The sequence below is a fragment of the Hydractinia symbiolongicarpus genome, chromosome 11 (genome assembly GCF_029227915.1).
Source record: "Hydractinia symbiolongicarpus strain clone_291-10 chromosome 11, HSymV2.1, whole genome shotgun sequence".
NCBI classification, from domain to species: Eukaryota; Metazoa; Cnidaria; class Hydrozoa; order Anthoathecata; family Hydractiniidae; genus Hydractinia; species Hydractinia symbiolongicarpus.
In genome coordinates, this window is record NC_079885.1 from 12,642,994 (window position 1) to 12,667,510 (window position 24,517).

The window sequence follows — 24,517 nt, forward strand, 5'->3', positions numbered from 1 at the left end:
GGGTTTAGGTTTGAAGGTATAGCTATATTATTGCATCCTTTGGTATATGGTCCACCTCGAAAAACATCATCTAACAAACAGAAAATCATCTTTTTGATCACAACCAGAAAAACAGATACAATTAATTACACAATAATCTTACTTCTCAACTACATTTTAAGACCTTCTTAGTAATATATTTTTACTTCTTAGTACTTAGTTATCCACTGTATTTCCGCCTCTGCAGACGCCATCTTTGAACTTACCGTAATGTTATCTAAAGCTATGACTAAAGGTTCTGCAAGTGTCAATAAATAAACAAATGCTTTTTGTTTTCCGCACACTGCAAAAAGTTAGCGGGAAAGGCAATTTTATCATGGTTTGGCAATACTTTGTAAAAAACCTAACACGTAGTATTAGCTAGCTAGCTATTTTATTATAAGTTTGACAAGCCACATTCTATTTTCTCTCGTAGCCATATAATGTTCTTCTGCTTTAAAAATATTACCACTCTTTTCAGTGTTAGCTAGTTGCTAGCTAGCTAGTTGTTTTGATTTCAGAAGAATGATTGGCATCATAATGTGCACGCTCTTTTGTAGGTTGAAAAGCAGGATCGACATAGGGTAAAATGGATATTATTGACATTTAAGGATTTTTTTTTGGAAACGTAATATCAAAAAGCAACTGGAATACACTTGATCATAGTGCCGTGTTTTGCCTGCACGCACAGATATGGAGGTAACTTTTCCGCTTAGTTTGTTTACATTTTTACCCCCCATTTCTGCGCGCGCATGGGGCATTACGTAATCACTTAGATTATTGCTGACGACATAGTCGTTTGCAGCGGCAATTCCTCAGCAATAATTTGCAGATGCGAGAAAGTGAAGAGTCACCAATTTTGAAAATATTATTTTTTTAAAGCTTTGTCTGTCTTACTTACCCTTTAAATATCAGTCTTTTTCAGGAGATAATCCAAACAGTTCTCTTCTAAAATAAATACTAAGCAGGTCCCAAAGCTTGTGCATGAATAAAATAATATCACAAATCAATTCAGATCAGTAGCAAAGTAATTAATTTTATTTATCAAGAAACACAATAAATGGCAAAATAGATGGCTACCGAAAGTCCTCAAAATCATGGTGCACATTTCTTTTCCAAAATGTCAGGCTAGGATTTTAGATTAAAACAATACGTATTTTGTTTAGAACAATAAGAAAATAATGGCCAGCCTGGTTAAAATTTTAGTATTCTTATAAGAACGTGCATATTAAAGAAGATAACCGAATGCCTTAAACGGGTACGTCAGTTATTCACTCTCGTCTCCCTAATATATGAAAAACGCAAAAAACCTGGAGGTCATGGGTCAGTCATTTATTCAAAAAATGTGAGATAGCGAAATCTAGCTCAATCAATATTCCGGACCAGAATTGGGTCTGGGAATTTTTTGAGTTCATGGAAGAAAAGTGTTTCTCACTTTGAAAAAGAAGTGTTTTGGACAGAAGAGAAGATTTCAGAGGAAAGAAGAGAAGTGTTTTAACTAGGAAGAGAAGTGTTTTTATTAAGAAGGGAAGTGAGCCATAGCGGCCATCGTAGATTTAATTGAAGATAATTTCTTCATTTGACAAAGCAATTGGAAACCATAGCAGGTCCGAATTTAATGGATTTTCTTTATGCCGCAAAATGAGTGAGCAACAAAGATAGCCTCGACAGTTTTTTGCCGCCGCGAAACGAAACCGCAGCAGCAATTGCCGATTGCAAGGGCTGAGAATCACAGTGTAACTATACAATACCATATACAAGATTTACACAATAAGGTCACATGACTATAAACAAATAGGAAAAACACTTTCCTTTTAACAACCAAGACACAACATGTGCAAGCAGCGAATTAACTATAATAATATTGTATTATATACCCCTGCAGTCACTACTAGAACCTTATCGCCTGTAGTTGAGTTGAGAAAAGAATCAACCTCATGTTTCTGTTTTTTTTGAAAGTTCAGCAAACAAAAATCAAACTAGGCCCCTTCACTACTCGCTCACATTCTAATTCGTGATAGGTGTAAGTCAACAGAGTTCAGTTGCATAGTAGTTCACCATTTGGAACCATGCCACAAGTTCCCTATTGCTGATTACTACAAGTAGAATGCGCGCCCATGCGCCTGTGCCCTGTGTGAGACACACAGCTTTCAGATAAGTTTTTCTTTAAATTGAATGTAACGTTAAATTAATAAATAAATTTATCAGAAACATTTGTGTTTAAATCTACGAAAAAGTCACATTTTCGTGATAATAGTTTTTAAAAAAGAAAACACAATATAAAAATCTAGCAAATTAATCCTCATTTTCCTCTTCCATTGATTTCAAGTCCAATGAGATTAAAACAGCCAAATTAATATCTTTAACATTAGAAACCTTTTGTGTTTTTGAGGATAGCGATGTGGGCCAGCAGTTAGACGCTGGGCCTTGTCGCTGAATATATAGGGACCTGGATTGAATTCACCCAAGCTGCATCCCTCTTCCCCATTCTTAACAACATTTATACGAGAAAACATCAGCTGCAATTTTGCATTCAAAAAATGGGCACATCAACAGCAGTTCGAAGATGTCCAGTACATTACTGCATTCCTGAAGAATAGTTGAATTGTCAAAAGCTATTTTCCAGATTTCTAAATAGCTGGCCTTAACATTATTGCAGACCATAGGAATTTTAAGTTTTTAAACAAGCCCATTCGTTCATTTTTTTGCGCTTGCAAACATTGCTTTCTAGAAGGTTTTTACAGACATTGCTTGGTTGGGTGCATCTCCAAAGTGAACATTATCTGTTCTTGGCCAAGTCTTCACATCTAAAAGCGACACCAAATTTGTAAAACATGGCGAAGTATGAACTTGCTGAAACCTTTCTTTCATGCAGGAAGAAATATTCGCATTTGCCTCTTTATAATGACTTTACATACTTTCATTAGTGCTTTTATTTACTGTCAACAGATACCTTGATACACATGTTTTCTGTCGTCACTAACAACTGCAGCTTTAAGTTTTCTTGTAGCGAGTTGTGATCCTGCCTGGTTCATCAAGAATGTAGCTTCACCATGCAGGCCTTGCCATGAGTCGTGAGCAATTGCTCGCGCCCAAATAAAAATTTGCTTATACGAAGTTCGTTTATTATAATTGGACTATAACCTATACCGTATATTCCGGTATATAACGCCGCACATCGTATAACCCACAGCTCAGCTTTTTTAGGAAGTTTAAACTAGATGCAATCAGATAACTCGCACCTTTGTATAACCCGCATAAAATTTCAATCGATGTGTTTTACTTACCCTCACCTCAAAGGTGAGATTATAGAGAATGCAGTATTTCCAGCTTCAATGATGTACAGCAGTGGCTCGTTAGAGATAGTTGAGAACTTCTGTTACTTAGGTGATATGTTTGGCAGTAAAGGGGGTGTTGGAAGAAGTGTTACTTGCATCATAGGTTCTGTTTGGAAAAAGTTCAGAGTCTTGTCAATTGAGTTAAAAGGTAGTTTGTATGAGGCCTGTGTAAGAAGTGTTATGTTGTACGGTAGTGAGACATGGGCAGTAAAGCAGGAAGATCTTGACCGTTTCGAAAGGAATGATATGAGAATGGTTAAGTGGATGTTTGAGAGACAGAGAGAGTTCAGATGAGCTAAGAAGCAGGCTAAGTATCCGTACAAATAAAGTTGTTATCTAGATAGAAGATTGAATTGGCTGGGGCACTTGGAAAGAATGGAGGGGGATAATTGGGTAAGAAAGTGTAGAGACTTGATAGTTCCTGGGGCAAAGCTCAGAGGCAGACCGAGAAAGACTTGTCAGGAGGTTATAAGGACAGACTTGATACAGAAAAAGTTGAGTTTATATCTAACACAGTCTAGATCAGATTGGAAGAGGGTCATTAATATACTCCGTCCAACCCATGCTAGCATGGAAAACGGACGTTAAGCCCAGAATGATGATGATGATGACCTTTGCATAACCTGCATTGTGTTAACAAAAAAATTCAGCGTATATTTACTTAACCTAATGATTTTATAAACATGTGCGTATGTTTTGTTTTTTTCATGGTGGGGACAAGTGGGGAACGTTTAAACTCGTGAACCCCAAACACGAGAACGGAGTGTCTGAACTAGCGACTCTCTCAGTCTTAACTTCCTTGTCTCCGATTGCCGAAACAATGAATTAAAATTAATTTGACAATGCTGTTTTCTTTTAAGTTGTAGACATTAGTTTCAGACAATAATAACTCTTGCTCCAAACAGCTTAAACAAACAAACAAAAAAACCATTCTATCAGGTTATACACCTAAAGTAAAATCTCTGTTTTTTCATGTATATTGTAGATTTTTGGCATAAAAATAAACAACATAATAATTATCACGGATAGACAATCCATGATAATTATTATGTTGTTTACAGTTGTCGTACAGTGATGTACGGAACATTTTTTTCTAATGTTTATAGAATTTTGTTATCTATTTATATCTCAGCAATCACAATGTGCATGATAAAATGAATTGCGGCAATGAGGAGGCCACCTGTTGCTTGAAGGTAGCGAAGATAAAAAAGAAAATTATTATCTATACTTTAATTTTAACATTTTTTAATATTTTTAACAGGAATTAATAATTAAGTCCTGGGCACTAGGTTGTGAAATACCTGTCAATTAAATCTAAAAATGATACCTGCTATATTGCTCTATTACCAGAAGCAAATCATTTCAATGTGCTCAATGTGATTGCAAAGATATAAATAGATTAGAATTACATTCAACACACAAAAAAAATGATCTCCAGAATTGTGTTTTAGGGAGAGCTCGTAATATTAGCACTGGCAAGAAAGTTAAAACAATTTCACTGTGTGAAAAAAATTAAATCATGTAGTTGAAGTAAGATTACGTAGATATAGGATCGTGCATGCAGTTATATTAATGTACGCATTTTATCCCGTTGTTACTATTTTCTTCATTGAATGTATAAACTTTCAATTTCACTATAAATGACAGAAAATATAAAACTTATTACATAACCTGCACCACATAACCTGCACCAACAGTGGAAGTCGTAAAAATGAACTTATAACCCGCGGGTTATATACCAGAAAATACGGTAGTCTTCATATTGAATTTTTCACCTTGTATTGGGGCTAGACCTGTCATAAATGCGATGTATATTGATCTCCTAAGGGATCGTCTCAAAATGTTCGTACGTTTTTTTCGTATAATTATACGAACGCTACGAAGTACTTCGTTTCGTGAAACGAATGTCATACGAAGTGCTTCGTTTAAAATAAAAAATATAAACGAAGTTTATACGAACTTTTTTAATACATGATACGAACTTAAACGAAGTTTTTTTATCATACAAAATAAAATGATACGAACTTTGAACGAAGTAAATTGCTATACGATCTTGAAACGAACTTCAAAAGTACCGGCGTAATAGCGCGTAATTATTTCAATACAAAATCAGAAACAAAAGAATTAAACGAAGTTTTTTTGACATAGGAAAAGAAATGATACGAACTTTAAACGAAGTAAATTGCTATACGAACTTAAAACGAACTTCAAAAGTACCGGCGTAATTGCGCATAATTATTTCAATACGAAACCAGAAATAAAAGAAGTAAAATATACGATTTATTTTAATAGTTTCAACCAAACTTAAATTTAATATCAAGCATTTGTATTTCCTTTTTAAAATATCGAATTTAATTAAATTAAACAGTTTTTTTTAAAACTAGCTACTTTCATAGCATGTCTAAAAATTACGACAGTGATATCGATTGGATATATGACACAGCCAGTTCCGACGACGAGACTGATTTGTTGCAAAGTATATATTTTTTTATTTTTTTCTCCCCTTTTTTTAAACTCTTAAATTTATTAATGTAGTTAAAATTCAATTTACTTATTTTTTTAGATAAAAATAAAAGACGAGGAAGACCAAGCATACACGAGAAATATCCGGAAATAATTAAAGGTGGTGCTGACTTACCAAAAAATAAATAAAAAAACACGAAATACAAGGTGGTGTTCGAAATTACCAAACAGGAGCGTTAAACACTTCTTCCCTCTCTCCGAATCGTATGAGTGTTATAGTGCGTCAAGCAAAAAAACGGTACAGCGATGAATTTATGGAAATGAAAAATTTAAATGAAATTGTGAACTCAAAATGCAGACAAGTAAAACGAAAATTAATCGCCAAACAAAAAGCCAGAGACAATGTTTAATGTTTTTAAAAGTATTTTATCGTTGCGTTTTTAGAAAAATTTGTATATATTTTAACCACTGTTTGTATATATTTTAGCATATTTTAGCACAGTTTGTATATATATTTTTATTGCAAAAAAAGCAAAAAAACAATAAAAAAAATAGCAACTGAAATTATTTTTACCTATTCACCAATAAAATTGTGCCGTGACAAGATAAACAAACATAAAAAAACATGCATGCAACCTGAAAGCATATAATCAGCCTTATTATTTGCAACGCGTAACGAAGCCAAAGTTGTTATTATTAAAAGGATAAAAAGTTTACACTTCATACAAAATTTAAAATCTATATTTAAAGTTGGAGCCTGGTTTATTCTTATGATATTCTTAACTTTTGACCCGTTTTGCATCCTCGATATTCCTACAGAAAATTCTTGTAGAAAAACGTGAAATAATACGCAATGATAGGGCGAGCAATATTATTTAAACTTATTTTATCTAATTCAAGTGGAAGCAATATTTTAAAACATATTATTTAATTCTAACTAAATAAAGTTTTTTTTTTTTTCGAAATAAGATGCAGTAAAGATAGCGCAATAAACTTAGTAAACAAAACAAAGTTTTTTTTGAAAGTTTTTTTTATGATATAAGACGCGTAATAACGTGAATAATATTTGTTAAACGAATTTCGTTAATGAAACGAATTTTGTCATTGTTAAAAAATATTTAAATAATAAAGACCTTAGATAATAAGTCCAATTAAAATAAACGAAGTTCGTATAACGAAACGAACTTTATAATTGTTGAAAAAAATTAAATATAAAGACTATAGATAATAGTCCAATTACAATAAACGAACTTCCTATAAGCAAATTTTTATACGAACTTCTTTAAAAATGATACGAACTACATACGAACTTTATTTTAAATGATACGAACTTTATACGAACTTTTAATTTTGATGATACGAAAAAGTTCGTATTAAAAATAAAATGATACGAAAGATTTAATAAATCGATACGAAGTTTTTTATACGAATTATACGAACTACGTACGAACATTTTGAGACGGTCCCTAAGACGATGACAAATGGATATGGAGTACAAGTCCCATTAACAGTTCCGTTAATAGTTCACTGCTAACTGTCTCTCTAAGTTTCGAGATGAACTCATTACGAAGTATGTTGTGCACGTCCTATTTACGAACTGAAGGTCAGGGCATCATTAGGTTGTATATCGCAGAAGTCGCCGGTGACATGCTTTGAAAATGCTTGTCACAGGCACAGTTCAACATGTAGCAGAACTGTACAGGAGACTCAATCTCTTCTCACAAAACCGAGGGCAGGGCTGAATTATTGCCTGCTGTATCTTGTGGGAGAGAGAACTTCCGGACTTCTTTTTAATACGATATACAATTTTTTACAATGTTTGCTTTCTTATTTTATTTTCGTGAGTTGAATTCAGGAAAGTAATCAATCCACAATTTCAAATGAAATTACCAAGACCTCGAATACTGTGTCCACGTCCATGTGCAAAACTGGTTTCTTTTAGGATAAGGAACTCAAGAAAAATGTATGCAAAACAATTAGCATGTGCAATGAATCCGTCATCATAGCACGTCTATATTCAACTACATGTGCCAACGTTAGCACATGCACTAAAATATTCCCAATATAGACTGTGATAACAAATATGAAAAGTGTGGTCGTCTGGTAGGCTTACTGAGTAATTGAATGTATTTGTATCTTTAATAAAGGACCGTATCAAAACTTCGTATCAATGCAGCCCTTAAAATTAGCGTAGGCATTCGGCACTGCCGACATACTGCCAACGTAAAATACGAAGATAACGTAGTTGTGTTGGCAAAAAAATTGCTAACGTAATTTTGTTGTGAAATTTGAATAACTGCCACAATCAAAAACAGTCGGTGTTATTATGAAGAACGTAAGGTATAGAGAACATTGAAGTCGGCTCCTTTTCTTCATGCTGACATTCCTTTGCTCGGCTGGTGCATTACACTAAGACTCGAACGAAATTCGGAAGACCATTTGGAACCGTGCCACAAGTTGTCCCACCTTCATCGCCACAGAGAATACTGCGAGAAGAGTGCGCACCCATGCAAGTTAAATATAACCAGAACATGGGAGAGGTGTCCTGTACAGCTTTCGGATGAATGTAGAAAAAAACATGTTGAATAAAGTTTAAAAAATGTTTTTAAAGGGGGGAAGAGAAATCAAATATGTTTATTGTGATTGTATTAAAAAGAAGTCCAGAAGTTCTGTCTCCCACACGACACAGCAGGCAATAATTCACAGGACTGCCCTTGGAGCGTGCGGATATGCGGGGTCGCGATTCCGCACCTCAAAAGATCAGGACTGCAGTTCGTATCATTTCTTTTCGTATTTTAAAAAAACTTCGTCAAGTTCTTTTGTTTCTGGATCGTATTGAAATAAATATGCGCAATTACGCCGGTACTTTTGAAGTTTGTTTCAAGATCGTATAACAATTGCATACTCCTCTTACAATTAGAGACTCTGTCACAACTCTTAAAGAAAACCACTTAATTAGTGCTCTCTTCCGATTGCATTTCCTTCTTATACTAAAGACTATTACAATGCACTCTCACATCTTTTTTAATTAAATGTGTCCCTGGTCTGATCCAAATTAACTGAAAACCCTAGTGTTTTTAATTCTTGCCTCCCACCTATTGCAAACTTTGCAACACAAACAGGTGACATATTTCCAATTAAACTGAATTCAAATGTGCAACTAATCTCCTCCCATATTTTTATTATTATATTATTTGTAAATAAATAAAAAAACTTATATAAAAAGTTTATTTGTCATTGATATCTTTTTCTTCAGTTTTAAAAAACTTAGAAATATCTTAAAAACACGCAGTATAACAAGGAGAAGAATGAACAAATGAAAAATCTCTGTATTTCACAAATCTGCACTCCAGGAAAAAACTTGTGAAACTAATTATATCTTTTTTGAAGTTTCAATAGAAATTGCAGACGTGTTTTGTGATGCTTGTGATACTTTTGAGATTGTGATTTTTTTTATTTACTTTGATATTGTTAGTTTGCGAAAATAGATCGCAATTTACAATCCCTTAATTTGATCACTGATGTGCCAACTCCCAAAAACTGATGAAGCCTTTGAGAGTTGCTAAAAACAACAAAGCTGACATACCTCCAATTCTTAGTGGTACCATTAGGCAGATATTTTTGAACTTGAGAAATAAAGATCTTATTAAGTTCTGTTTACATGGTATAACTGGCAACAATTTATTGGGGTGAGTGAATAAGACCATAGTCCTGGGTTAACCCCGGCCATGTGATGGCTGTGGGATGTGTCGGAGAGTTGTCAGGTAGAGTGTGGACCCTAATTGGATCTGTGTAGCTTAAAATGAAAATTAAATACTCCAGGACTCCCCATAATAATAAAATATGCACATCTATCTATTCATCTATCTATAACTAAAAACTTTTTTTAATCTTAATTTTTGCACGACTTCTATATCCAACAAAAGCAGATGACAGAAAACCGATGACCATAAACTGTGAATGAGGTATTTCCTCTGAGCTGAAATTATTTACTCAGGCGACTCCAATTTAATTAGTTGTTCTTCGGTAGCGACGGTAGCTTACAGTTGGTCGGTCGGCCAAATAAATGGTCGGAACAATGAAAAAAAAAATAACAATGGAGAAGGGTGTTACGACAAGCATATTTTTCTATGTATTTTCGCATCTTGCACGCAGTTGATACTTTTGGTGCAAAGGAAAAATAATAATTTGTCTCATTATAAAAAATGTTTGGGTAAATTTCTTCTCTTGTTTTAAATTATTAATATAACTAGCTGTCAAGGAGAAAAGATTAAAATACTTGCATGCTCAAAAACTTGTTTTTAAAAGTTATGCAGCAAGAATATTTCTTGCGCTGTTTTGAAAGTTATACACCAAGTTATTTTTCTCCCACTTAAAATAATAAGAAAACACAAAAGTTGATTTTAATAAAAATGTTAGGTTCTTTTAATGTTTTTTGTGCAGTCTTATAGGAAAATCTAAGTGCAGAATGTTTTTACAGACTTAGTTGACAATATTTAAAGTTGTACGCAGCATTTAAGTTATTTATTTAAAATTTATAACGGAGGAGGGTGTTACGACAAGCGTATTCTACCTTATTTTTATTATTTTTCCTGAATGGTATTGTCTAAAAGACTTGCAGTATTACATTTTAGATAGCGTAATTTCAAACATATATAATAAGCATAACGAAGGAGGGTGTTAGGGCAATAATCTGTCTTGTTTTACACTTGTGTTATAATTATTTTAGTAAAAGTAGCTAATTTTTGTTATAAATCACAAAAAAAATTAAACTTCTGTCTAACCACGTAACTTTTTTGTGATTACAAAATTAATGCACCGGGCATTTTAGCTTCATGGCCTTAACTACAGTGACGTTATTGATTCACTTTGTTTAGTATAATTATAGATTGACATTCAACCAACAAAATATAACATCATTGATTATCTTTTAAGCTCATAATATTTTCACGAGATGGGATGAGAAAAATTTTTTTTTTAAATTTTTTTTTCTTTAAAACTTTTTGCTTGATATTTTTATTTTTTTGTTTTCGTGAAAATTAGGCTTGGTCGAGTCCGTAAAACAACTCATTAAGTTGGAGTCGCCTCATATAATTATTTAAAAAAAAAACAGTTTTGCCCCATCTGCTTAAGTTGTTATATCCAATATGTTCCTCAAATTAATATTTCTGTATGGACTCGAATTGCAAAGTATACACTAAATGTCACCCCAAAATAGGGAAGAAGGAGAATCAAACCATTTGATGTTTAAATATTTTATACTTTGAAGCATCGCGTTTTTAAAATTGTTTCCTCAAAAAACTATTTCTTAGTTTATTTTGTAACCAGTCTGAGTCATTATTAAATTGGCTTCAAAACCTGTATGATTTGTGATAACAGCTCTAATAGCATATGATACCATTTTGGTTTGTCCAAGTGTTAATTAAACAGCAGAATTGAGTGTGTCACCATTGTGTAATGTATTGTTGTTGTTTTTCTAGAGGTATTCACATAATTAGATATATTCACATAATTAGATATTATTATTATTATTATTATTGGCCATTATGTATGTTGCATAACTGTGAAGAACTTTTTCAGAAAAATGCTTTTCTGTTTTCAGTATGCAAGTTAATGAAAAGATATTTGAGGTATGTGATTTTTTTTTTCAGAAAACAAGACCATCACTAAAATGTTAATATAATTATGCATCCTTCATTTACAATATAACTAAATCGAGCCTAAACCTTTGTTTGTCTTGGTTCCTCAGTAAAAAACACACATATTAATAAAGAATATTGTATTTTAAAGCAATTTGTAGTATACAACATCATTCGCATGAAACGCAATTGTAAATTGGGGGAATGGATCGGAATGCTGTTTAAAGGTAGTGTCTGCTAAAAACTGAAAGTTAGTTTACATTAAGAAAACATGTTATTATTAACGAATTTCAGGTTAAAATTTACTAAATACAAATTACCAGTGTAATGTTGTTCTTTGAAATTTGAGAGTTTCGTCCTCGTGTAGCTACATTAGTTCGCCATATTGTAAACACGATTGCTCATGAATGCGAGGCTTATCTAATATGTCCCACCTACGTCAGTGTCCAGGTTCAAAATCGGACCGAAAACATGGGGAATGAATAAAACGAATTTAATTTGTAATGCCGAAGATTTAAAAATTGACCCCTGGCTACGAGTCAGACGCTTTCAAATAAAAAATGTATCGTCTGCGATAAGTATTTTTGGATCGTGAAATGCTATTGACAGACTGCAAAAATAAAAATCACAAATTAATAACGTATGAATTCCTTAAATTTATTTACAGAAAAAAAGTAAATATATCTGTCAAAGTATGTATGTAATGTCATACATAAACAAGCAATAGATTAATTTTATTTTTATGTTTTCTTAAACATCTTTGATGCGAAACGTTGAAGATTATAATGCTAGTATGAACACACACTTAAGCATAGACCAAACCTCTATCCCGTTGGGACTGAACTGGTATAAAAAAAACCCTAAAAAGAACGTAGATACGAAGTTGCTAGACAGTTTATCATAAGCAAAGAAATGTCCGAAAATAATCAGTTTCAGAACGAACATGTCGTGTTGCTCAGCGGTTGCAGCAATAATAGTAAACGCGACAAATAAATAAGTTTTTTTCGTCTATCAGGAGATACAAATTTACGAAATGCCTGGGTAAAAGCTATAAATAGAACAGAATTGCTGAAAAAAGTTCTCTTATGTTCTGATCACTTTACGGAGAACTATTTCGATAAAAGCTGGAGCCTTCAAAATGAATTGTTTTATACCGAGAGAACGGCAAAAAAGAAATTGGTACCAGGATCTTTGCCAACAATTTTCCCACTCAAACTGCGAGCTAAGGAAACGCAAACTTCCAAGAAAAGACCTGAAAAAAAAGTTTAAGAGGTACATATGGTTCTTAAAAAATTCCTAGGCTCATTTTTGAGCAGTATTTTGTAGACTTATTTTATTTATAATCCACTTCAAGGTTATCGAAGACGCTATAACGAGGGATGAATTGCCACATGATGAACCTTGCGCATCCTGCGAACCTTTACCCTCCACGTACAATGCATTGATCCATATTGTTACGCAAAAAACACTCGTCAAAGATCTAGAGCAAATGAACGAACAAATTCACATGACCATGCTCTAAGTTTTTCATTCCTTGAAGATTAGATATCTTCCAAAAAGTTCATTCTTCGGAATGGAAAAAATGATCGCTGGAACACAATTAGCAATCCTCGACCATAATAATAATTGTAGAAGGGAACAGGTAAAAAAAATACTTAAATCTTCTTTACAAGATATGTTAATAGAGTGTTAAATGTTTGTTTCGTTCACAGAAATATCAGGTGGATGATGAAGGTACAGCAACACCGCTGTTTCAAATTGCATACTCTAAACCAACCAAACGATTTTTGGCTAAACCAGTTAAAGAGGAAAAAGAAATAGGATATCTATTTTACATAATTCAAAAAATAATTTTGCGTGCATTCTCTGGAAGTAAAGCCAGCGCATCGAAGAGAAAAAAACGTCAATACAACAAGAAAGTTGCTCCTGTCGCACGACCAGATAGAGAAGAAATAATATCAAATTCGATAAAATACAAGCGTATAAAGTTGTAAATAGTTAGTAAGAAAACAGAATACAAACGTTTTTTTAAAACATAAAAGGCCATAATAAAATATTAATTCTGACCAACAAATAATTTATAGTTCGTCTTCTCTTTTAAGTATGTTACACTTATGTGGTTATATTTAAAAACAAAATTTAATTGTCTCTACTCCAAGAGAAATCCACCTCTGAGACTCCTGTCTCTTCACAAAAACCCACATACTTTCCATCAGGGCTCGGGTATTCTTGACGAATCCTTGTTACACAAGCTGGGATCACTCGACGTACACTTCTTCCTAATCTGGTGTGGATAAACCAACAAAACTGCTGATAAACAGCGCATCTATAAGATCTAAACATATAAGCAAACAGTCATCTACTCCAGTTACGACCATCGCATAAATACATGTTGTAATATTAATACCTGTTGGAATTTTTATTTGTAGCAGTCACTACCTTTAAAAGAAGTAATTTATTAGCGCAGGACAGGGAATGTGTGCTGCCAGTAATCATAACATGATAATCACACCAAAATTCTTGCCCAAGGCAAATAGGGTAATTACCAATGAGTATTTACATTTTGGTTGCCACTCACAAAAACATGTCCCAACAGATTGTATGTTGTGAGAGGTTCCCAGGGTTGGTCGGTCGGCAGATTTTTTTTTACCTTTTCCTCAGACAAAAAAATATCATTTTACTGTTTTACTGTCTACTCTGGTCTTCTTGTGAGCCTCACTTTACTGTATTGCGCTGGGTCTATTTTTGTACCTCTGGGCCATTACTATTGTTATACTTCAGAACTGCTGTTTCTTGTCGTTCTTAGTCCCCGTGTATCCAGCATGGACTGCTATTATCAGAAGTTGTTGTCAGTTCAATTGTTACTTTAACTTCAGTATTTTCTGAACGAGCTGACATATCGGGACATGCTAATGTCAATATGTCTTGAAAAGTTGTTCTTCGGCAAGATGTAATACTTTGTTTTTTAAGAAGAACAAATATCCTCGAAGCTGAGCGCTCCACAACAGTCACAGCAAACATCAGCGCCATCTTTACTACTTGAAACACGTCAGCGTAAATAGATACGGTACGATAAATATAAACAAATGTGGTAGCCGCTTGAAGTGCTCTATCGCAGCGTACTCTGTTGCTTTGATTTTTCATTTGCTTAGCGATTTGTTTGCTACATTTTTATTTTTTTAGTTATACTTTATTGAAAAATAATTTGAGTTGGTTGAAGACCACAAACATTTATCTGTCCGACATCCCAAATTCAAGCTCATTGCATAACAAATATTTACAAAGGCTACTTATACCAGTAACTATTGATCCATAGCTATAGAAAGCAAATAACAGACTAAACTAAGATAAACACAAGTTGTAATACTTGACGTTTATAAATCCATATTACAGCCCAAATTGTAAACATGACAAAAAACCGAGTACAGTAAATTATAACAATATATAACAACGCATATAAACTTTTCCAGACCATTTCGTGAGCATGCCCTCACACACGTGCAGATTTGTTTAGGCGTGCGATAGCTTTCTGAAATTATCGAAATTATAAAAAAAAAGCGAAATGTCTTTTTCATGTACGTAGAAAATGCTGTATTTGAAATGCATATTTTTATAAATGTGCTAATTCTTTTAATTTAAAGAGATCTAACAAAGTATAAATAGAAAAATAAATAAATTAATAACAAGAAAGCAATAATAATTAATCTTAATTTATTTTTAGATCTTTTATACATTAAAGACAATTAATTCTGATATATATCACAACCAAATCTCGGTATAGGTTACAAGAAATAGCAAAGCATGGTTTTCCTTTGTTACGTGGTGTCATTCGTAAAGAGTGAGCCAATGACTTAAATTTTTAGGACTTATGTACAGGGCACTTTGGTTACACTCATAAGCGCAAGAAATGAACACATAAAATTTGGTACTTATTACAAAAATACCAATGGGTTTGTTTACAAAAGAGAACAACCTCGATGTTATTTGATGTTGTTCTTACAGGTAGCTTAGCTACTATACTAAGCATGAAAAGACAAGACTGAGCTTTTTGGCTGGGTTAAAAATCAAAACTTAAAGAGGAAATATCACATTTTTTAAGATTATACTACACATATTTGAGAACACCTGCAGGAAAATGCATTGTTCATCAAGTTACCCCATATGGCTAATATGGAAGATTTCTTCATAAAAAGCATCAGAAACTTTTTTCATGTGGATTACTTTTACATTACCAAAAATTAAAAATTTGAAGATAAACTTTTACAATTTTCCATTCATTAGTTTTCAAATTTCTCGCTGGAAATTTTTAAGGTTTAAAACCCATGTCCCACAAGAACTTTTGCAGAAAAATAAAAACACATCAAGAGAAAAAGTTTGTTATTAAAATATTATAAATAATTTCAAATCGATTAGTCCCTGCAGTCATTTATGTTCCATCCTTGTTACAGGGGTCACTTGATCCCTGGGCAGGTACAGAGCAGTATGTTATTTATATAAGCCTGAAAACGCAGTTGGTCCAGATTCCACCAGGATGAGTGTTATAACCTCATAGGTTTTCTTGTTGCCTTCAAAAAGGGAAAATGTTTTGGCATTTTTTATATATATATTTTTATATATTTATATGTATATTTCTTGGTACTGTCAAAGCAATTTATGATGCAAGTAATATTAACTAGAGCACTAGCTTAAAACAGGGGAAAACAGAACCCTAGTTCTGCTTCTTTGTTCTTGCTGTTTGTCAAAGAAGATCAAATATAGACACAACACTTAAGCGAGTTATAAAATCATAAATTTAGAATCTGTTCTTTTTTTAAATCCAGGATAAATTTGAGTTTAAAAGATATTTTACTCATTTTATTACCAATGTGAAAATGTTGGTAATCAGTTGCACTTTTCTTTACATTTAGGTTGAACAGATAGTTTGTCGTCGAGAGCACAGAGGTAAAGAAGAATATTTAGTCTACTGGAAGGGTTTTGATTTGTCTTCTGCTACTTGGGAGCCAGTAGAAAACTTACTGTCCTGTACAGATCTCATTGAACAATTTCAACGCACTTCAAATCCTATTCCAGGTGATTACATATATTTATCATTGTTTTGGAAAACAAGCCTAGCTTCCTTAACAGCATTTTAAATCTGTTGTCACAAAGCTGAAGTACCAACATCATAAGCAAGACACCGACAGTTAAATGTGTATCCACACTGTTGTATCACATCTCATTGATACATATTAATCTGAACCATAATTTTGCCTTTTCAGGAATATTGTGGTACACACTATATCTATATTATCTATATTATTATGAAACATTGTCTCAGAACGTTTTTGATTTTTTGTTAAATATTTAACTTCCCATAGGTTAAAACGCTATGTATTGCCATTTCTGGGTATTTATACATTAGTTTTTTGTGTATCTTGGTATTTTTTTTGTGTCTGTGTGATTAGGAACCTTAAAAACTGTATTACCACGTATGGCCACAAATCAAAATGTCTTGTCATGTCAAGAGTAAAGGAGATTTTCTGTTTTGATTCATTTTGCTGCCAATTTACATTTACTGACTTAATACTGTTTTAGAACCGTAGGCTTTGTTTTTATTATTTTGGCCAAACAAGACAATGTATACAGAAAAAAGGCAGACTTAGTGTGATAGAGAGATTGTTAATGTGTGTTATATATCACTTCTATGATTGTTCACCTTGAAAGGCTTATGTCTCAGCAGATGTTATGTGGAAGGCGGGTTGAAAATATGAACCTCCAACTAATGCTTTTGTGATAACATCAAAAAAAAAAGATTTTTGCTACAGAAAAATAATCTTCATGAAAGCTGTTATATCTTAGCCAAGAAAATAGCATCGATTAAATTTTTTTTGAGGAGAATGAAATATACCCCAGTGTTATTCTTTCCCATCAACTGTATCTTTTCACGATAACTGCATCGTAGCAAACATGCAGTGATGGCACAACAGATCTTAAAGTATTTTTTTAGGAATGTTTTACTGGAAGAAATCTTACCATAAAGAATCCTGTTTGTTTTGAATATGTTATTTTTTATTCTAAAAGGGTGCTAACATTTTTTTAGGTGCAAACCCATATAAGGTATTACATACAGAAAAGACAAAAACTGTACATTTGAAGATGTTACTTTCACGAGGAACAAAGAACAGGCACAAAAGAACAAAATCCATGGCTGATCTAAGTGACTATGAGGAATCTAACAACATTTTTAATAAAGTTGAAGTAACAAACCATTCTCTACCTAATGGCTTTCATAAAAAGAAATTGAGTGAAAGTGAGAAACTTTTACGAGATACTCTCTTACATGAGTCAAAGACAATGGCTCCAGAAAAGACTAGCTTAAGCAAAATAAATGGTATTTTAAATTGTTATGATCCAATTAAATTAAATGGTGTTGTGAGTAGTGTTGGTGCTAAAAGAAGTTTAAATAGGACTAATCGTGTTAGACACTCTCATAATGAAGAATTAGTTTTATGTGCAATTAAAAAAAATTATATGGTGATTACGCTGAATAACACCAAAAGGCATAACGTTTTGACTATAGGGGTAAGTGATTTTTTTTCTTAAAAGCATAGTTTTACACCATTATGCCCCCTCCCCCCACCCCCTCCCACATACATTAATATATTTCTGTGATAACATTATTCTAGTGACACTTTTGTATTTTTTTTCTTCTTTGTTTTACCTTTGCCAAATTGACTTCAGTCAGCATAAGGCCAGCCTTACAGTTGAATTTCTATATTCAAACACACTTATATGCCTGGCTTTATTTAAGCTTGGTTTCCACTTGGTTTTCACAACATAAAATTATGTGAAATAATTTTTTAAAAAATATTTTTTTTATTCACCATATCTTATTGATTATGCATAGTTTTATTCCACGGCAAGAGAACCAACACGTTGGTAAAATTTTTGAAAAAAAATTTCACTGATGTTGTTGTTTTCATTGATCGGAGATCAATGGACCATGGACTTTTCCAAAACTGTCTAGAAATGGGGTAGAAGTCATGTTTCAGATGGCATATTTAAATCAATGAAAGAAAGCCAAACATATTTAGAAGATAAAATGTTCTTTTATAAACCTTAACACTGTGTTTTTGAGGGTATTTATCTCACAAGTTCTCACACTGTATGTTTTGCAAATATCAGTATTTCTATGATATTTTCTTGTTTCATGAAATGAACGTAAACTTGCTATCAAAATGTCAAGTTCACGTTATTTCATAAATTAAGAAGAGGGTGAGTTTGAAATTACACAAATTAAACATGTTTCCACTGTGAACTAACATTAAGTAAGAAATTATGTTAAAAAATTAATTCATGTTATTTAACGTTAGTCACTAGTCGAAACCATGACGAACAATTTTTCCATTTCCATGTCCATCGTTATGGTTTATACTCCAATAAAATGTTTGGCTAGTTGTTTTCTTTTACTGTGTCTTTTTAAATTTTTTTATACAGATGCTTGATTCAATATGTGACTGTTTAATGAAAGCAAAGAAAAACAGTGAAGTTAAAGCTGTTTTACTAACAAATAATGGCGACTTCTTCTGTTCGGGGATCGATTATTCTGAATTAATGAATTGTATTGATGACAAAGAATATAGAGCACTTGTGTATGAATTAATATCTGGTATTAGGTATACTGTTTTTTTTCCTTCAATTCTGTCCTATTTTTTATTGCAACTAAATTTGAATAGGTTTGCCACAAAAGTAGTATAGAAATATGAAAACTAAATCTAGAAAACAAAAATATCGGTTTGAGCAAATAACTTATGGTAAATGATATAACCAGAAGCCTAAACATTAAAAAACTTTTTCGACTTCTTTTTTAATAATTTTAAGCTTCCGGTTATATCATTTACAATAAATCTACAAAGTTATGTTTTTTTATATATAACCATACTGTTCTCCATTTCCAGGTAATTAAAAAAACTAAAGAGATTTAAGGAATAATAAGTTCTTACTACAAGTTTTATCTTTTTGTAGGTCACTTGTTTGACAAGGTCAATTATTAATTTGAGTCAGGAAATGAAAAAAATAAAAAATGAAAATACATAAATATATATCCATATTAGCTTGTCTGTCAGCCCTTAGAAACTTTGAAATCAGACCATTATCTCTTAAAACCTTATGCACCTTATAACATGGTCATCTTTGAATAACATTGTGTTGTCATGTTTACATTTCCTTGATGGTGTACATTTTCTATTTTTCTATCTTTTTGTTTGTTTGCAATATATCCCTTTAACAACAAAGGGTGTTTAGTGCTTATTCAGCAGCAGAGCTTATTTAGTATTTAGAATTTTCAGTATATGGAGACATAACAGTTACCTCTATGCTATATAATGTAATGTAAGGTTCTTGTTTTTATAGGCATTTTCTGGGAACTCTTCTAACATTTAGCAAACCATTAGTTTGTGCAATAAATGGTCCAGTTCTTGAGTTTGGTGCAGCTATTGTTGTAGCTTCTGATCTTTCATATGCAACTTCAAAGGTAAATTATTTTTGACACAATAGCTTTTGAACAGAAAATTTACTGCAGAAAATCAAAAAGGTAGCTTTATTCCTGTGATCTTTCCACATTGTTTTAGAAATCAGGGGGTTATCAAATAGAAAACCGTATTATAATCATGCCTATAATATAGTAATAATCCCCATAAAAGTAAATTTCTTTGCTTTATGCTAACCCCGTGCAAGGATGCAAAAAATAGTGATATGGGAAACATGTATCAATTTTCTATGAGCTAACGACCAGTTTCTACTAGTTTCCACTATCACAGTAAAGACCTCCAACCCATTCACCATCACATTCTTTCACTTCTCCTTAGGCAAGCTTTGATCTAGTTTATAATAAACTTGGGTTATCACCTATTGGCTGTTTGACGCATCTTCTACCTCAAGTCGTTGGCAACAGCATGGTAAGATTTATTAATCGCACTTTATAATTGTGTAAGAAATATTTGTCAATAAGTTGACTGGATTCTTATAGGAAGAAAAACGTCTAGGTGCTTTGTTGTATAAGCAACTTTCCAGCCTGAGATTAAATAAAAACAAGTGAACTCTGGTGAACTCTCATTGAGGAGCATGTGTATTCTAAGCTACTGCTTGGTAAGCCCTGATTTTAAAATTCAAAATGTCCTGAGGTATTTTATAATAAGCTTGAAGTTTCTAAAAACACGGAGGCGACACTTTTGTGCAGATAAAAATTGTTTGGATGTATAAGAATTCATTTTACTTTTTTTTACTTTTTCTAGGCTGTTTCAGTCAATTTGAATTTGACAGTTTATTATCAAAACGTGATAAACATTACAAAGCTTCTAGCAAAACAACAGGAATAGCAATGAATGAAACCTTTTTCTTGGATTGAATGAATAAATAAATAATGAATGAATGAATGCTTTTTCTTTGATTGACGATTTTCTTTCACGATATTTGAAATTACATGAATAATTATGTCCTAACTAGTCGATAAGGCCCGTGGAGAAATCCACTTAGGCAGAAGGACAATAAAAATTAGGTTATTTTAGATTTTTTGCTGACGTCAGCAGTGCAGGTACCAAAAGTAAATTGGCGAAGTTTTATTTATTCTTTGCCTGTAATGTGTAGAAGTTAAAACGCTGATCCAAATAATGTATAGGATCACATGTTTTTGACAAACGCGTAAGGAGTGTAAGGATTTAAAAATTGTGCTGACGTCAGCAATGGCCCGTCAAAACCCGAATTTTTTTTTAAGAAATTCGTATACCTGTTGCCTTCATCGTATAGATCTTGAAACGCTGATCAAGAAAATGTATAGGATCATGTACTTTTGACAAACGGTTGCAGAGATATTAGGATTTGAAGGTTTTTGATGACGTCATTAACTCATCCATTCCGAAACAGATTCGGGGATGCAGTTTTTGGGAAATTACCCAAGTTGGTCCTAGGTGGTCCCTAGTTACCCACGCGGTGAAAAATTGACGTCACCACCTCGTTTCCAAGTTATTTGCCCTCAAAATTTTAGGTGCACTGTAATGGCTTACGTTAAAGTAGTGTTATTGACGTCGCGCCGTAACGTCAGAAAGCTTAACATATTAGACATGCATTTTTCGGCAATATCAAAGGAAAATGAACACATCCACTTTGCCTGTTACGGACAGACAGTCTCCGTATTATTATAAGAGACTAGTCGATAATGACCCGCGGAAAATGCACTTAGGCAATAGGACATTGAAAAAGTTGGTTGTTTAAGACGTTTTGCTGACGTCAGCATTGCAAATCCAAAAAAAAATGGCGAAATTTAGTTTATTCGATGCCTGTAACGTGTAGAGGTTGAAGCGCTGATCAAAATAATGTATAATAATCTGCTAGCGTTGTTGTGGCAATGATGTTATGAAATGAAATGAAATTGGAACGATATTATAACCAATTATAAGTATATTGTAGAAAAATTATAACTGTATTATAGAATATATTTAATGATATTATACAAGTGTATCCTGGCCTTTATATATATAATCGTAGTAGCCATAACTTTATTTACAATACAGTATTTTCAGAACAGGTTTTATGATATCACAGACAGCAGGTTTATTATAAGGCTGAGCGGCAAGAAAAAATGACAAAGACAATTGGCATTTTTTTCAAATTATAGCTATAGGTGGTTAGACACAACAGATACACACGAAACTTAGTTTCAATACAACCCTGTAATTTATGCGAGCACAAAATAAAACAAACTGGCAACAACTCACCAATAAAAGATCACTTAATAAAAGTGAATAAAGATTTATAGCATGTGCTTACTTATTGGTTTCTCGTAGCCATCAACTTTTGAAACAATCTTACAAATTTACATGTAAAATTTTATGCTGATCACATAATAGTACTTCATGCATGATTCTTCAGTGTGTTTAACATGAGTTTTTTAACCCATAGTGAAATTCAAAATGTCCAAAAGGCAGAATTAAACTTCAGACCAAAATAAGCTAATGTACAGATTTACCAATCTATATAATAATACGCCAGTTCCGTCTGTCTGTCTGTCTGTCTGTCTGTCTGTCTGTCTGTCTGTGACTTGCAAAGTGGATTATATTCTTCACTATTTTCTTTGATAAAGTCCGTAAAACATCGCCCATAAAATTGTTCTGTAATTTACCAAACTTTACCGTTAAAATAATATTAACGTCAAAGGAAAGTATATTAAATTAATGAAGCCATTGCAGTGCACTTAAAACTTTGAGGCATGATCCTATATGTTTCCTTGATCAGCGTCTCAAGATCTATGCAATAAAGGCAACAGGTATACAAATTTCTGGTTTTGACGGGCCATTGCTGACGTCAGCACAATTTTTAAAACAACTTTTTTTATTGACCTTTTGCCTAACTGGATTTCTCCACGGGCTTTATCGACTAGTATAAACTAAAAGAAAGTTTTTCCTATTATGTAAACAGTTCAAAACATATCAACAGAGACTATATTCAAAATATTCTGTACTGTGCAATTAGGAACACAAGAACTATTTCTATTGTCTTTTGGTTTTTCCAAAAACATTCCTCGTGCATTCCCACTACAACTGGAGAATATTAAACAAAGGTTTCAGCTAAATGGTAACTCTCATTTGTGAGGGCGCATTTTTTTTCAAGGTTGTTTGTTACTGACCAGAAATGCCCGTGTCTATCTAAACTATTTTCGAAATTCAACGTATGGATTTTATCAGGCATTTCACCCAGTTTCATCCAGAAAATTTATATTTTTGTAAAACATTAAAGATGTTTTTTATGGCATTTTCGGCAACTCTGCACCTTAGTACAAAAAACACGGCAAGGCTTTGCTCACTTGTTTTTTTCTCTTTAAATGAAGACATTACATTGCGCGTCAAGCCACGAATCGATAAATCCATAAAGCAATGAAGCTACAAAAAAATTGACATGTTAAAAGAGTAATTTAAGCGAGTCAAATGTAAAGTTGTTCCAAGTACAAAAAATTGCATTGGAAGCTGGCAGTTTTACTGTAGTTTTAATATCCCTAGTAGCACCAGTTTTCGGATGGCCTTGAGAAAAACACTTGGATGCATTTTATGAAATGGAATGGCCAGGATTATTCTTTGCAACTCCACGTGCGAAGAGAAGTGTATTAAGAAAAATATTTTGACACATTGTTAGGGGCAGCTATAGCTGTCTAAGCTTGGAACTTTCGATTGGCTCTAACCTAACCGGACAAGCAAACATGACTAAAGTGTGATTTCGATTGCCCTTTAACCTAACCGGACAAGCAAGCACGCGAGTCTTATGTCTTATTAAAGAGCGTGCGATATAACCTTGTTGTGAACAAAGAATGCTTTTTTTAAATGAAGGTCTTTATAAAGTTTAGAAATTAGGTAGAAATGGGACAAAATCAAGCTATTTCTCCTGCGAAAGTCAGAAATTTCACCAGTCAGGGAATCATGTTTTAGACCATGTTCACATGTTGCAGATAGAGTTCGAATTTCGTACTGGGTAGGGTTTCAGTTTAACCTTATCGCATACGCGAAGCGGGCTGATAGCGTTTCGATACAAAAACTGACATGAATTCGTATTCACACAAAATGGCGATATTAAATGTAAATAAACCGTCAAATTTTAACTGTTATTACTTTAGGTCAAATCAATCTTTCTAGTTTGCTTGTACATATGATATACATGAAAAATAAGCACATCAAGTACTTACTGTTACTGGTACTGTTTAAAACATAATCACGACAGTAGAAGATTTTTAGTCTCACGGTTGATCGAGCACTGTGGGACATGTCTCAACTTTTGCTTAGGGATTCTTCATAGTATCTACTATTTCTAATGATAGAATATCTTGTTTTATAGGCTAACTCTATGCTTTATATTGGTGGCCGTTATTCTGCAGTGTCGGTATCTGATCGTGGTTTGATATTAGATATGTATGGTGTCAATTCATTTCAGGAAGACATTTGCAAGAAGATGTCCCAACTAACTGCAAATTCTACTGGCGTATGTTTCTTTACTCAAACTTTATAGTTTCAATTAGTTATTAGTCAATATAGTTTCAAT

At 32.9% G+C, this 24,517-nt stretch overlaps 1 protein-coding gene across 3 annotated transcripts in view; it reads left to right on the forward strand.

Annotated features, from left to right (window-relative positions):
• The first annotated feature begins 369 nt into the window (after window positions 1–369).
• LOC130613692 (chromodomain Y-like protein) overlaps window positions 370–24,517 on the forward strand; it is a 29,780-nt gene continuing 5,632 nt past the window's right edge. The window contains exons 1-8 of one of the 3 annotated variants that reach the window (XM_057435020.1): window positions 370–717; window positions 11,422–11,449; window positions 16,366–16,528; window positions 17,538–18,019; window positions 18,935–19,113; window positions 19,850–19,970; window positions 20,305–20,394; window positions 24,314–24,457. In XM_057435020.1, coding sequence (XP_057291003.1) covers window positions 11,423–11,449; window positions 16,366–16,528; window positions 17,538–18,019; window positions 18,935–19,113; window positions 19,850–19,970; window positions 20,305–20,394; window positions 24,314–24,457 — 1,206 coding nt within the window. In that variant the 5' untranslated portion in view covers window positions 370–717; window position 11,422. Of the gene's footprint in view, window positions 718–11,281; window positions 11,450–16,365; window positions 16,529–17,537; window positions 18,020–18,934; window positions 19,114–19,849; window positions 19,971–20,304; window positions 20,395–24,313; window positions 24,458–24,517 lie in introns of those variants that run through there. The other 2 variants (XM_057435021.1, XM_057435019.1) reach the window with 2 other exon arrangements.